General features: G+C 36.6%; 1 protein-coding gene across 4 annotated transcripts in view; it reads left to right on the top strand.

Annotated features, from left to right (window-relative positions):
- Positions 1-14,869, top strand: part of LOC150109592 (activin receptor type-1-like) — a 238,237-nt gene that overhangs the window by 136,632 nt on the left and 86,736 nt on the right. For all 4 annotated transcript variants that reach the window (XM_090409163.1, XM_090409157.1, XM_090409149.1 and 1 more), the window contains exon 5: positions 1,697-1,796. In XM_090409163.1, coding sequence (XP_090265289.1) covers positions 1,697-1,796 — 100 coding nt within the window. The remainder of the gene's footprint in view (positions 1-1,696; positions 1,797-14,869) is intronic.

Genomic DNA, 14,869 nt, shown 5'->3' with positions numbered 1-14,869 from the left:
TAAAGAATTTTAGTGGAACCTTAGGGATACCAATCCCAAATGTGAGACTAGTATTCAATAGTTAAACAAATTTGTAATATATATATATAGAATTAAATGAGTTGTCCAGAGTTATTCTCTATCATTCAAACCAGAATGAAAGAGAAAACCTATTTTGTCTTTATGATATAACCTAATAATACAGAGTGTTTCAAAAGGGATATACAATTTTGGACAGATAGATGAACAATTTTTATTACCGTGCAAATGTAGCATAACATTTGAAGTTTCAACACAGATGTTAAAGTTTGATATGACTGCCTCCAGTAATTCTGCAGATGTCTCATCTGTAATCAATTTCCTGTCACACGTAGCAAAACATATCTGGCATAATTTCAACAATGGCACCAGTAATTCTGGAATGCAGCTAATCCAAATTGGCTGGTAGTGGTGGTACAAACATTCGATCTTTCGCAAAACCTCACAAGAAAAAATATCTAACAGTGTAAGGTTGGGGAAATGCAGTGGCCATGCTACAGGCACCCCTCTGCCAATCCATCTGTCTGGAAAATGTGTGTCGAGGTATGACCGTCAGGTAATGAGGAGGTGCTCCATCTTGCTGGAAATGTAATTGTCTGCAGTGGCCATGCTACAGGCACTCCCTCTATCAATCCAGTAAAAACAGGTGTTGAGGTATGACCTTACGTCTGTTAGGTAATGAGGAGATGCTCCACCTTGCTAGAAATGTAAGCATCCATTGTGGTCATCGTCATCTAATTGTGGTATTAGGTACCCTTGTAGCATGTCCAGATGCACATCACCAGTAACAGTAGATTCCGAAAAAAAGAAGGGTTCATATACATTTTCTTGCTTATGGCACAAAAAATGTTAGCCTTTGGGATGTCATGAACATGTTCTATGATGGCATGTGGATTTTCACTTCCATAAATTCTGTAGTTGTGTGTTTACTTGCTCACTTATTGTGAAAAGTGCACATGTCACTGAAAACGATTGTGTCCAAAAAGTCCTCATTTTGTTCTTTCCTAGGGATCATTTCCATACAGAAATCCTGGTGTATCTTCATATCATCTTCCTTCAAATGTTGTATGAGGGTAAAATGTAGCCTTAAATGGAGATGCTGTCGTAAAACACGCCACACAGCTACATGTGGAATTCCAATTTGCCGAGACACTGGACTGCTCGACTTTCCAGGGCTTCTCTGGAAACCTTCCCAAACTTCTTCCACAGCAGCATTGGCAGCACACTTCCTTCCCTTTGACCTTGGATGATGCACAGAACAGCCTGCTTCCACAAAATTCTTGTGCCATATATAGATCATGGGCCTACTAGGAGATTCTTTGCTGTATCGTTTGCAGAAATTCCTCTGAACTTGTGTTGCAGACTTTATTTTCTTAAACCAAAACACACAACGTGCTTTCTCTGCACCATTGAAAGTTACCATTTTCAAATGGTGTAATGTATCACGCTATCTAGTGTTGTCATTTGTAATAAAGTTACATGACCAAAAATTGATGTGTTTCACTACATAATGTTTGTCACTCAGCTTTTGTACGTCTTCTGAGTTATTCTCTGTTCTGCAGCAAAGTTGTATGCACCTTTTGAAACACCCTGTATATTTACATGTAATCAATCAACTTTTTTTTTTTTTCATAGTTTGGCATGCTCTACATAAAATGATTCTCTTTTATTTCAAAAGGAAATCTTTGATGGAACTGTTACATCAGGTAGTGGTTCTGGTTTGCCATTGCTAATTCAGAGAACACTTGCAAGACAAATTCACTTATTAGAGTGTATAGGTAAGTTCAGATTAATGATAATTAGCAATTTGGTAATTGATAATTAGTTTCATAAACAGCTATTGACCATAATTTATATAACCAGCAATGTAAATCTATAATGCTCTTTGAAAAAGTTTAGCCCCTAAAATATAGTCATGTTAATCAAGGATCACTCATTAAGATGTTAATGATTGACTATTTAACTTGATTCAACTAGATTACATATAAGTCTAAAAATAAAAGAAATAGATAACTTATTCTCAATTTAGTTTTAATTCAAGTTAAAACTAAAATCTGGGTAAGCTATCAATTTCTTTTTTTATTTTTTTAAGTTGTAAAAAAAAAAAATGGAATCACATCATCATCAAATTCCTGATATATACCCCAAGGGGTGTACAGGATATGATAGTACTACATGAAAAATTTACATCATTACTAATTTCCATATGTACAATTTTCCTCCAAATCAGTCTGTTACCTGACTGGTAACAGACTGATTTGTTACCAGTCAAGACTCAAACATTATCTGGTCTTATATTTCTGTCTTCTAAGGCACTTTTTACTGTATCAATCCATCTATATCTTGGTCTTCCTCTGGGTCTTTTTCCTGCCAACCTGGCAGAGAACACTTGTTTTGCTAATCTTTCCTCTCCCATTCTGTTTAAGTGACCGTACCACCTGAGATTAGCTCTACTAATGCATTCTTGGATGCTGACAATGTCAAGTTCTTTCCTGATATCCTCGTTTTTAATATGATATTGATATTGGTGCTATCTGTTCACTCTCCTAATCTTTCTCAGGAGTCTCATATCTGCGGTCTCTAGTCCTTGGTCAAATGTTTTACTTCTAACCCAGTTCTCAGATCCATAAGTTAAAATTGGTTTGAACACTGTCTTGTATACAGGTAATTTAGTCTTTTGGCTGATTTCTCTCTTATTCATATAAATTTATTCAGTTGACTTCCTACCATACCAGCTTTGTTGATTTCCATATTTAATTTACCATCTTCACTAAAAATCGTACCTAAGTAGCTGAAATGTTTTACTTGTTCTATAGGTTCTCTATTCGAAATGCAGTTGATATTTTCAATGTTTCTGCCTATTTACATTGTCTTTGTCTTCTTATTGCTGACCTTCATACCAAATGAAGTAAATTATAGCGGATTTGTTTAAAAGTATCTGCATAAAGCAAAGAGCTGAGATTAAATCTCCAATTTTGATATCAGGTTTAATACCACTTTCTTTCATAATTTGACCCATATAGATAATGAATAACAGAGGGGATAAAGTACATCCTTGTCTGGCACCAGATTTATTATTAAACTACCTTCCTGTACTTCCTTCAATTCTAACTGCTGATTTATGACTCAAATAAAGACTAAGTATTGCTTGATATAATGCCCAATTAACCCCATATAACGGTAGCATTTCAAATAGCTTCTCTCTTGGCACCTTGTCATATGCCTTTTCCAGATCTACAAAACTTAAATACAGATCTTTGTTATATTCTCATGATTTCGCAAATATCTGTCGTAAAGTGAAAATCTGATCCTGACAGCCTTTATTTGGCCCTGAATCCAGCTTGTTCTTCACCAAGCTTCTCTTCCACAATCCTCAACCGTTTCTCAAAAGTATACTTGCATATATATCAATAAATCAAGTCGGAATTAAGTGGATGAATAACACCATTAAGCTTGAGCTAAAAAAAAAAGAAACAACCGTGGAAGGAATTTAAGGAGAAAGGTGACCTGCAGGCACATGAACGGTATAAAGCCCATGCCAGAAGGGTAACAAGTGTGGTAAGGAAAGCAAAAGCGGAATATGAAAGAACATTAGCCATGCAGGCTAAAGAGAATCCCAAACAGTTTTTTCGATATGTTGTAAGTAAAAGAAAAAATGTATATGGCATATTGATTTTAAAGAATGCCGATGGTAAGGAGGTAACCGAATCAGTTGATATAGTAGAATTACTGAGTGAGCACTTTGCAAGAGTATATCATCCATGTGGTGACATTGCAGAAATGGAAGAACAAACAGCTTATACAGGAATTGTGGTGAATGAAGTGGAGGTGAATAGTCTATTACAAAACCTCAATGTCAACTCATCTATGGTATTGGGTGGTATACCAGCTCGTGTTGTACGAGATGCGGCTAAAGAATTGTCAATGCCTTTGACCATTTTGTTTAATTTGAGTATCGGGTCTGGGTTACTCCCAAGGGGGTGGAAAAGAGCGGAAAAGAGTTACACTGCATAAAGGAGGTTCCAAGACTGCTGTTGAAAATTACCGGCCAATCAGCATATCAGGAATTGTTGTCAAGGTCTTAGAAAAATTAGTCAAGAAAAGAATACAGGATTGGATAGATGAAAATGGGATACTCTATGGGGGACAGCATGGTTTTGTGAAGGGTAGATCATGCCTCAGTAACTTGCTCACGTTCTATAACACAGTGACGGCTGAACTGGTTAAGGGTAACGGGTTTACAGTGATTCTACTGGACCTTGCTAAAGCCTTTGATAGGATACCACATGGAATTCTAATCAGTACATTGCAGCATATGAGAATGGATATAGGGTTAGTGAGATGGATAGGAGGGTGGTTGACGGAGAGATATCAGAGAGTGGTTTATTCAGGAGTAGAGTCCAAAAGACGGCCTATGACTAGCGGTGTGCTGCAGGGTTCTGTTCTTTGACCGCTGCTGTTTAATTTGTTCATTAATGATATAGGAAAGGATCTGAGAGGAACGGTTCATTTGTTTGCAGATGATGCAAAGTTGGGTAAGGCAATAGTGAATGCAGATGATGTCAAAATTTTGTAGGATGATTTGGATAGTTTGGAGGACTGGGCTAAGGAGAATGGATGTCAATTTAATTTGAAAAAATGTAAGGTTTTGCATTTTGGGGTGAAAAGATTAGCAGCAGTATATCACATTGGTGGAACTGTACTCCAGGAGATTGACGAGGGCAGGGATTTGGGAGTGTTGGTAGATAGGGAGTTGAAGCATCGCAAAAGTGGCAAAATCAGCTCATCAAATCACTTGGTTGCTGAAAAACACTTTAACGAGCAGAAACAAACAGGTTATTGTTCCTCTGTATCGAGCCTTGATAAGACCTCCATCTAGACTACTGTGCCCAGATATGGGCATCAGGGTTTCTTCTCGATGGGGCGGAGGTGGAGAGGATCCAGAGACGAGTGACCAAGATAATAGCAGGACTATGGAATGAACCTTATGAGAACAGGTTGAAGATTTGTGGGCTGTAGAAATTGGTTGATAGACGGAAAAGGGGTGATATGATTGAGACATTCAAATTACTGAAGGGTTTCTATAAGATTAATTCAGAAGATATTTTTGAGAATAGGACTGGTAGTGGGAGGACTAGGGACCATCCATGGAAGCTTGGTAAGTGTGTGGTTAGCAAGGGTGTTAGAGCTAGGTTTTTTACTTGGAGAGTGGTAAATGAGTGGAATAAGCTGCCAGAGTCTGATGTGGGTGCCATGATTGTAAATGAGTTCAAGGAGAAGTATGATAGATACTGTGTGAATGTTTAATATTTGTTCTTGACATGATGTTGGGCTTCCCTCGATGAGTCTAAGGACTCCTTGGAGCTGCCCGTAATAATAATAATATCTTACCAGGAACACTCAGTAATGAAGTACCTCTGTAATTCTCACATGCAGTTTTATTTCCCTTTTTGTATATGGGTAATATGAGCTCTCTACTCCAATCATCTGGAATTCGTTCCTCTGTCCAGGCATTCTGAACTATGCAGTGCAGCCAATGTAAGCCTTTTATACCTCCATACTTGAGCATTTCTGGTCGAATATCATCTACTCCTGCTGCCTTTCCACATTTCAGGCTTTGATGGCTTTTTTTTACTTCAAGTATGGATATGTATTCTTGACTGCATGCCTGTTCAGTGTTTTTTACAACTGTGCTGTCATCACTGCTTGTTTCATTTAGCAATTTTTTGAAGTAATTACTCCATACTTCAAGGATATCTTTTTTTTTCTGTTTTTCATGTCACCGTTTTCATCTCTAATTCCTTTTACAGCACTCTTTCCTCCATTTCTGAGCTTCTTCAACAACCTCCAGAATATCTTGCCACCTTCCTGATATTTATTTTCAATGTTCTTACCAAAGTCCTCCCATGACCTTTGTTTTGCCAGTTTTGCACAGTGTTTTGGTTTCTTGCATTTGTTTCTGTATTCTCTAAGAGCACAAGCTGACTTATTTGCCAGGAACTTTTGATATACTTTCTTCTTTTCCTTTACTGCCTCTTTAACTTCCTGTGTCCACCATGGAGTTCTGATTTTTCTATCCTTGCAGACTACCTCACCACATGCCTCTCTGGTTGAATCAATCAGTGTTTTTCTTCAGGGCTTGCCAAGATTTCCAAGATTTGTTTCCTGTTCTGAAACTCTTTCATTTTTTCTTGAATAATGTTTGTGCATTTTAGTCATCTGAGTGCTGCTCAACTTTTATTCGCTTTAAAAGTTTCTTACATGCTCTTCTTTTGTGTTGTGTCGGAAAAAGTGCCAACTCACTTTTAATGAGTTATTCTATTTCCGACCCAACATAAGGTAATGTTAAAAGCCATGGATATGGACATGCTAATGCCTACCAGAAGAAAATGTGCATCTTGGTAAGCCAGAACTGTTACAAAACACTCTTGTAGATATTAAGTAAATTTTGAGAACCCCATAATTGAAATAGATAATGTTTGTGAATTATTTAACAGAGAAAAGATTTGTATAAATGCTGTCCGTGACATACTTGTATATAATTGTATATAAGATAATACATGAATTGAGCCATGTCAAAAACAGTTCGGAGCTGCAGTAACCAGTTGGCCGCCACTATGTGCGTGACGTAGCCACCAAGAGGGCGCTCACATGAGGTATATAGGGTTTGGCACCAAATTCAATCGCTCTCTTTCTCTTTTTTCTGTTCCTGGTTCCTGATTCCAAGTGCTGGATAGCTGTGAAGCTTGCCGCCGTGCTCAGCAACATTTTCCGTTGCCTGTACGGTGCCACATCGAGTGTAGCCACATTGAAGGAATGCTGCCAGAAAGAGCCGTTGGCTAGCCATGCCGATGTATAAAACAGCGAGGAGGTGAATCTCTTTCGAATAGAACAGAAGTATGTCACGGACGCCATAAGAAATATACGGTGAAGAAACCCGGAAATCTAGTTAAGGAAGTCCCAATAACTACCAGAAAAGCAAGAAATGGTAAGATGCAAGTTTTCATATTAAATTGAATAATAACCAAAGAAGGTATAAGAAACAGAACGTTAAGGAGCTCCATATAGTCTACTTCTACTTTATATCTAAAGAACTGTAATCTTTTGGACATTCTGTCTACTTCTAAAGAGCAAGTAACACCCTAAGCTTAAGCTGAGCTGGAAACCAAGGTTTTGGACTGTTTATGTTAGAAGAAACATTGTTATTATTGCATTAAATTTGAACTTAAATATTAACTGAATTTTGGGGGAGGATAAAGCCAGAAAATAAGAGAAAGTATTGTCTCATGTGAATTTAGCAAGACAGAGTACGTCTAATATGTTTCACACTAGGATTGTAGAATGTATCTATGTATATGTGTTATTCGCATGAATGAGAACTGAGCAACTCAGTAGAAATTAACCGAGCCTGAATATAGTTATACAAAGAAGAGTGTGAAATTGATATAAGGTTTCAGAGTAAATAATTTTGGATATGTAAATTTAAGAGGGGGGAAATTCAGGCTCCTTAGAATTGAAATTTCTGACTAAAGTGTATATATGTGTTTTGTCTAAATAAATGTATTTCTTTAATTCAAACCACATGAGTCTGTCATTGTTCCGAGAATTGAGTTACCACTTGTTAAAATTCGGACCGTGCATAAGTAATAGGGGAATCCATTAGTAACTAAGAAAGGGGGACCACGACTGCAAACCTCTTGATTCCTATATTGTTCTCAGTAGCTTAAAATTGTGTCTCAGACTTCAGTTGCCGGCTGGTGCAGTCGACTTAAAGAATATAAATTTGTCGGCAACGGAAGAGCTGAAAAAAAAAAAGATAAGATAGGTGAGTAGTCTAATATAAAATAATAAATAACAGGGAGAACAAGACGTAACATTTGAATATTAAATTCACTTTTATCCTGCTCAAGACTAAACGGTGATCACTTCCAATTTCAAATCCTCTGTACACTCTGGTGTCCTGCACCAGGGAGAAAACATCACTATCAACAATAACATAGTCAATGAGACTTTTCTTATTCCTTTCCTCTTCTCTCCATGTGAATTTGTACACATTTTTATGTTGGAAATTTAAGATGTTAGTCTCATTCCACAAGACTCTGTGCTTAATAGAGATGGCATGTTCAGCAATGCTGGATTATTCAGGTTCAAAATACAGGCAGCCCTCGGTTTACGCCTGTTCAATTTACGCCGATTCACAATAATGTCGGTTGCCTGTGCGTGCTTTCTTACTGTAGTGTGGTTGACTGAGAAACGACACTAGCAGGCACTATGGTGTTTGAGTGTTTACCGAGCTACTATGACATATATGTATCAAACCTAGTTTTAATGTTGAATCTACCTAATTGTTTGTTTATTTTTTTTATGTACATACGTATTTAAATTGATAAAGTACATAATTATATGCCATGTCTGATAATAGAAGTGCAAAAAATTTAGCAGAACTTGGTGTTAAGAAGGCACGGAAATCAATCACACTTGAAAAGAAGATGGAGGTGATTCGAAGAATGGAAGATGGGCAGACACGTGCTAATGTCTGTAGACGTATGGACCTACCTCTATCGACTGTTACTACAATTATGAAAAATGCAGATAGAATAAAACAGTCTGCGCAACAATCTACGGCAGTACTAAATTCAAAATGTAAGTTATAGAAGGGGTAAATTTCATGAAAAAATGGAAAATTATCATTATATGTGGATAACTTGAATCAGAAAAACATTCCTCTGATGCAGGCTGTTATAACTGAGAAAGCAAAAACAATTTTTGAACATCTTAAAAAGTCAGATGGAGGCGAAGAAACATTTTTAGGAAGCAAAGGTTGGTGAGATTTAAGTCTCGAAGTAAGTGCCATAGTGTCAAATTATGTGGTGAGGCAGCAAGTGTTGCGGCAGTGGCTGCTTTTCCTAAAGAATTTCAAGACTGTGTAGAACAAGGAAGTTATCCTCCTGATCTCATTTTTAATGTTGATGAGACTGGCTCTACTGGAAAAAATTGCCATCACGCACCTTCATTTCCTGTGAAGAACGTTCCGCTCCAGGTTTTAAAGCTGCAAAAGATAGACTTACACTTTTGTTGGGTGCAAATGTCTCCAGAACTTTGAAGCTTAAACCAATATTGTGTACCATTTACAGACACCACATGCCTTGAAGGGTCTAAAAGCTATGCTGCCAGTCTATTGGAAATGGAATACGAAAGCTTGGGTTATTACATGAGACATTTTTATAGATTCGTACACAAATTATTTTTGTCCCACTGTGCTTCGCTTCTGTAAAAAAAAAGGATTTGCCAGCCAAGGCATTGCTTCTCTTGGATAATGCCCCTCGACATCCTCAAAACCCTGCTGAAGTAAGAACACCATTGGATGTCAAGGTTGTTTACATGCCTCCAAACACAACATCGCTTTTGCAACTGATGCATCAGGGGATTATATCAATCTTCAAAGCTTATTACCTCCGTATAACATTTATGGAAATAGTAAGAGTCTTGGACACTTCAGGAAAAACTATTAAAGACTATTGGCGGTCATTCGATATTTTGAAGGGCATTAACAACATCGAGGCAACTTGTAATGATGTGTCAGCAAAGTGTTTAAAAGAAGCATGGTGAAAACTTCTTTCAGCATTTACTGGAAGAAGTTTTCGAGTTCGAGGAATTAGAGCAAGAGGAGAATGTTATTAAAAATGTTACCAAGCTTGCACGAGAGGTGGAATTGTATGATATTACAGCTGAAGATGTGACAGAAGTCGTAGAGAGCCATGATAAATAGTGTTGCCAAATGAAAATGACTAAAAACAGCTAAATCTTAAAAAAAAAAAAAAAAAAAGAGCTAGGAGAACTAAAAAGGAGTTAAAAATAAAAATTTGAAGCTAAAATTTTAAAAGTGGTAGCTGATACTTTTAAGTTACTTACTTTATTCAAGTTGAAGTGATACTTGCATATAAATGACTAAATACATCTTCCATGTGGTCTTCTGCACTTATTACCCACACTTTCAGTTAGATTTTCAGCTTTATTATATGTGGCCATCGTTCCAATATTACTCAGTGTAGATGCTGGTAAATGATAGTCTGTATAGCACTTGTTGTTATGCCTGAGGCCATACTTGATTGACAAAATAGCTGTCAGCATTGGCAATTCCATCTTGTTTCTTAATTTAGTTTTAACTACATCCATGGAACTAAAAATTCGTTCAATTTCCGCATTAGAATTTGGCAGTATTAATAAATTTATTGCACTGAGCAATTTCTTTAAATGGATTCATTCCAGATGCTTCTTTATATTCTCGTACTTCAGTCCAGAATAGCTCGGAGTTTTCTATATTTGTTTATTTATTTAAGTGGATAGTATTGTACTGGTATTCAGCAGCAGCAACATCTTTTTCTGTTTTCAGCATTATTTCTAAGATGGGAGTAGCAGGTTCTTTTATATGACTGAAATGTTTTAGAGTATTGTCAACAGAAAAAGAAGACATCATTCTTAAAATATTCAAGTTTTCAGGCAACCTTTGCTTAAGCTGTTTAAAGAGACCAAGAAGAAACTGTTTTGCTCTACTTCTAAGATTTCGGTCATTTTTCTTTCAAATCTGTAACCAAGGTTTGGATTGGGATCCAAATAGTCATCAGTCTAACTCTAGAGGGTCGACTGTGGATGATGGTATCACTAACATATTAGCAACAGTGTGAATCAAACGAGAAAGGTCTTCAAATAATCTCATCTTATCTGCACTGTTAAATTCGAAAATTTTGTTAACTTGCTGAACTTGAACAGAATGCAAAAATAAGAGGTACAGCAGATTCCTTTCATCTTTGTACGTCTCCCACAAAATTTGAGCTTTGTAACATTTCTCGGTCACACTTATGACTTCGAAGTGAGTTTTAATTCCAACCACTGGCTGAGAATTCTGTCTACTGTATCATTTTCGTTGATAGTTTGATAGAGCTCTTTGTATGCTGCTTGTCTTGAAGAAGAATGTGAAAACCACTTATACGTTTCAGCAACTTGTGCAGAATCTCTCCCAAGAAAATTAGAATTTTCTTGGGAGAGATTCAGCACAAGTGTGAGACATTGCCAGTTGTAATGAATGGCATACACATCTAATTAAAATTAAGGAGGGAATATATACCTTCAGTTGTTCATAAATGCCATTATTGACACCAACCATAACACTGGCATTGTCTGTACCAATTGCAATGAGATTTTTAATGTCCAGTTTCTTGGTCAAGAGCTCTTTTTTCAGTGCAACCACAATGCCACTAGCGCCACATTTTTCTAGAACCACCATGCTCAGAAATGTATGCATAATTTTGTTGAATTTCTTGCTATAATAAATGATGGCCATTCCTAAAATCTTATTCACTGTGATATCATTCGATTCATCTATAAGCAAGCTGAAATTTTCATCTCCAATGTCCACAATTAGATCTTCAAAATGCTCACTTAGAATATTCTTTGCAATTGCAGAGCACTTAGTTCAGTGCATTTGTACCTTTGGCATAATTTGACTGTCTGGGATGATATTTTTGCAAAGATCTACTAGATGATCACAACTGTTGAATGATGAGTGACAACAAAGAAATAATGCTAACCTACCTTCAAAGTTCACGGTCTGATCCGACTTTTTCACAGGCATATTTGTAATAGAAACAGCCTTATATGGAACTGCAGCAAGATGTTTCTTAGTTTCGCTATGCTTTACAAGCTGACAATATTTAGCAGCTATATCACATGGGCAAAACTTATAGTGGCCTTTTGTAGCGTCACCAGGAACTTCACACAACCAATTACTAAACACATTCCATTTGCAACCACTCCCTCCTAAATTTTTGCTTGTAAGCTTTATTTTTCTCTTTGTCATTATTGAAGAAGGGTATACAACTCTTTACTGCAACGAATTACGATCAGTCTTTGAAAACATCCCACTCGCTATCGTAACTACCAACCAGAACACTGTGCAAAGACTAACTTGTAGAGGTGCTATCAACTTTAAGGTGCAAAATGGCAGACTGTTGGGCCACATGACTGACTGGCGTCATCATGCATTTGAAACGTGTATGATGCTGGCACCAAACGTACAATACAATTCCTTATCAAATGCAAACATCTGGAAAACGTTCAAAACAATTTCTTTAACAGTAAGTTATAAAAACAACTAAAAAGAGCTGAAACTAGTTCTGAAGGAGCTAGATTTAGAGCTAGATGCTAGATTGAAATTTTTGGAGCTAGGGAAGAAAAAAAAGAGCTAGATCTAGCTCCAAAAGAGCTAAATTGGCAACACTAATGATAAACCACTTTCCAATGAAGACTTAAAAGAATTAGCCGAACAGTTAAGTCAACATCCAAAGGAGGAGAAAGAAAATGAATAAGGTCCTCTGAGAGATATAAAAACAGACGATTTACAACTTATCCTTGCAAGCATAGAGACATTGACTGATGAACTCTGCAAAATGGACCACGATTGGGAATGGAGTGTGAAAAAGGAGTGTAATCGCATCTGTTCAACCTTACACTGAACTCCTTAAAGAAAGAAAAAGAAAATTTAGGCAGTTAACACTGGATACTTTTTTTGTAAAAAAATGTAGGTGATTCGAAACCAGGAACTTCAACATAGAAATATGTAATATCTTTTCGAAGTTTCATATTTTTTGTATATAATTTTGTTTTGTTTTCATTATTCATAATTTTATTTTAACAAATATATATGTATGTTTTATCAAAGCTTTAAATATAATAATGTTACACATACTTCATGTGCATATTTTTTGACTGCATGAAACATAATTTCATACCTCCCATTAAAATTTTGTTCGTTTTACGCTGATTCGGTTTATGCCCGTTTTTTCAGGAACGGAACTGAGGCGTAAAGTGAGGGCTGTCTGTACTTAATATATGTTCCTCACAACTGACAAAGTCACATTTTCCAGATTGCCAAAAGTAGACAAACTTCAAAATCAAGAAATCAGATAGACACTTGGATAATTAAGTGGAGGAAGCTTGTCTTTGGTGAACAGAGAAAGGTAGAGTTTTTTAATAGGAAAAAATGCCATGTAGATGTTGAAAGGCTTAAAAATTTTTACATTCAGATATTCCTTTAACTTTTAAAGCCTTTAAAAATTTAGAATCTCTCAACATCTATTTGACATTTCTCAGAAAAATCTCCAGCTTTCTTGTATCACCAAAAGACAAGCTTCTTCCACTTAATTTTCTAGGTATCCATCAGATTATTAGCTCTTATTTTGAACAGTCTAGAATATCTGCCTCAGTCTGTCACTAGGAACATAAATCTTCTGTCAAGTATTTTGAATTGTCTAGCCTTGCTGACATGCCATCTCTGTTAAGCACAGCCCTATGGAATAAGACTAACCTATATAAAAGCTGATTCCGTATAAGAAAAAAACTCATGAAACGTTACTTCATTGTCCAGACTTACATAGATTTAATGGCCTATGTTTATATCCTTTATGAGAGAGAGAGGAGTGATTAGCAGACCGAAAAGAACTAACTTATTTAATTTTTATAGGAATTGATGATCATTTCTTACCTTGTTGAAGGTTGGGCTGGTTTTTTAAAAAATCCTTCTATGAATTATATATTAGGGTTTTTTTGTTTTTTTTTTTCAGTTGTACTAAAGATGCCCAGATAAACAGGAAAACTTCTATCATTAAAACTTAATTTATTGAATGTAAGTTATCTGTTTTTCTTTATTTCTAATATGATGTCTACTGAGGTTCTTCCATTTCTAAGACAGTTATTACATCCACTAGATAAGGCATACAGTACATGAATATAAGAGAATACAAATAGTACGTGTTGTGTATAGCAATACAGCACAACAAATTCGTGTGTAAAATAATCAGTTCCTCCCCCATTCTCCGTCCTTCTCATCAACAAGAATTTAAAAATGCCATCACCATACCCTACATTCGTGGCACATCTGAAAAAATAGCCAAGATTCTAAAAAAGTATAACCTACACACAGCATATAAGCTCCACCGCAAACTTGCTACCCTCATCCGTTCTACGAAAGATCAGCTCCCTCCTCTCTCTCTCTGCCTGGAGTTTACAAAGTACCCTGTTCCTGTAAGCTGGTGTACTTTGGACAGACAGGCAGATCAGCATCCATCCACCTAGAGGAACACAAGTCTTACATCTGTAAACACAACTATGGTCATTCAGGCTTGGCAGACCATGTCTTGGACACCACCGACAGGGTATCATGGAAGAAAACCACCATGCTCATTCACAGCAAATTCAAGAAAGAGAGACCATTCTTAGAAGCAGCAGCAGCTCTCAAAATTCAACCAAACCTTAATAAATACGGTTGCATTAAGCTTCCGAACATTTGGGAAACACTCATCACCAGAGGTCCCACCTTACATTCCAGGCCACCTACAACCGCCCTTAGAGGGCACTCCACCTAGATAGGACTTTAGTGTCACCCACGTGGTTGGGCTGAGTATTGTTTGATATTTGTGTACATGTTACATTAGTTATTTTTGTAATCCCCGTGGATGTCCTAGTGACTAGGACGAAATATAGGAAGTATTAAATTCTTTTTTAATCCTTTCAGAATGTTGTAAAAAATCCATTAAGCCTCCAACATGACAGCACAACAAAGTTGTGTTAAAAAAAATAGAAAAGAAACACATATACAAGAATTTCTCTTCCAAAATCCTTTGAAAATTCTTTGCATCATTCATTATATTGTGTATCAGTTACTCCTGAAAGAGCATTTCCCTACACTGTGTGTGTGTGTGTGTGTTCCTGTGACAACATGCCCTATCACATATGTGAATTTCCTTAGCACTTTACAATGAAATTGATAAATGCCACTTTCAGTGGCATTTATCAA

Source organism: Typopeltis vanoorti, chromosome 2 (genome assembly GCF_054136105.1).
Source record: "Typopeltis vanoorti isolate ZY-2024b chromosome 2, IOZ_Tvanoo_1.0, whole genome shotgun sequence".
NCBI classification, from domain to species: Eukaryota; Metazoa; Arthropoda; class Arachnida; order Uropygi; family Thelyphonidae; genus Typopeltis; species Typopeltis vanoorti.
This window is presented reverse-complemented; position numbering and strand designations above follow the sequence as displayed.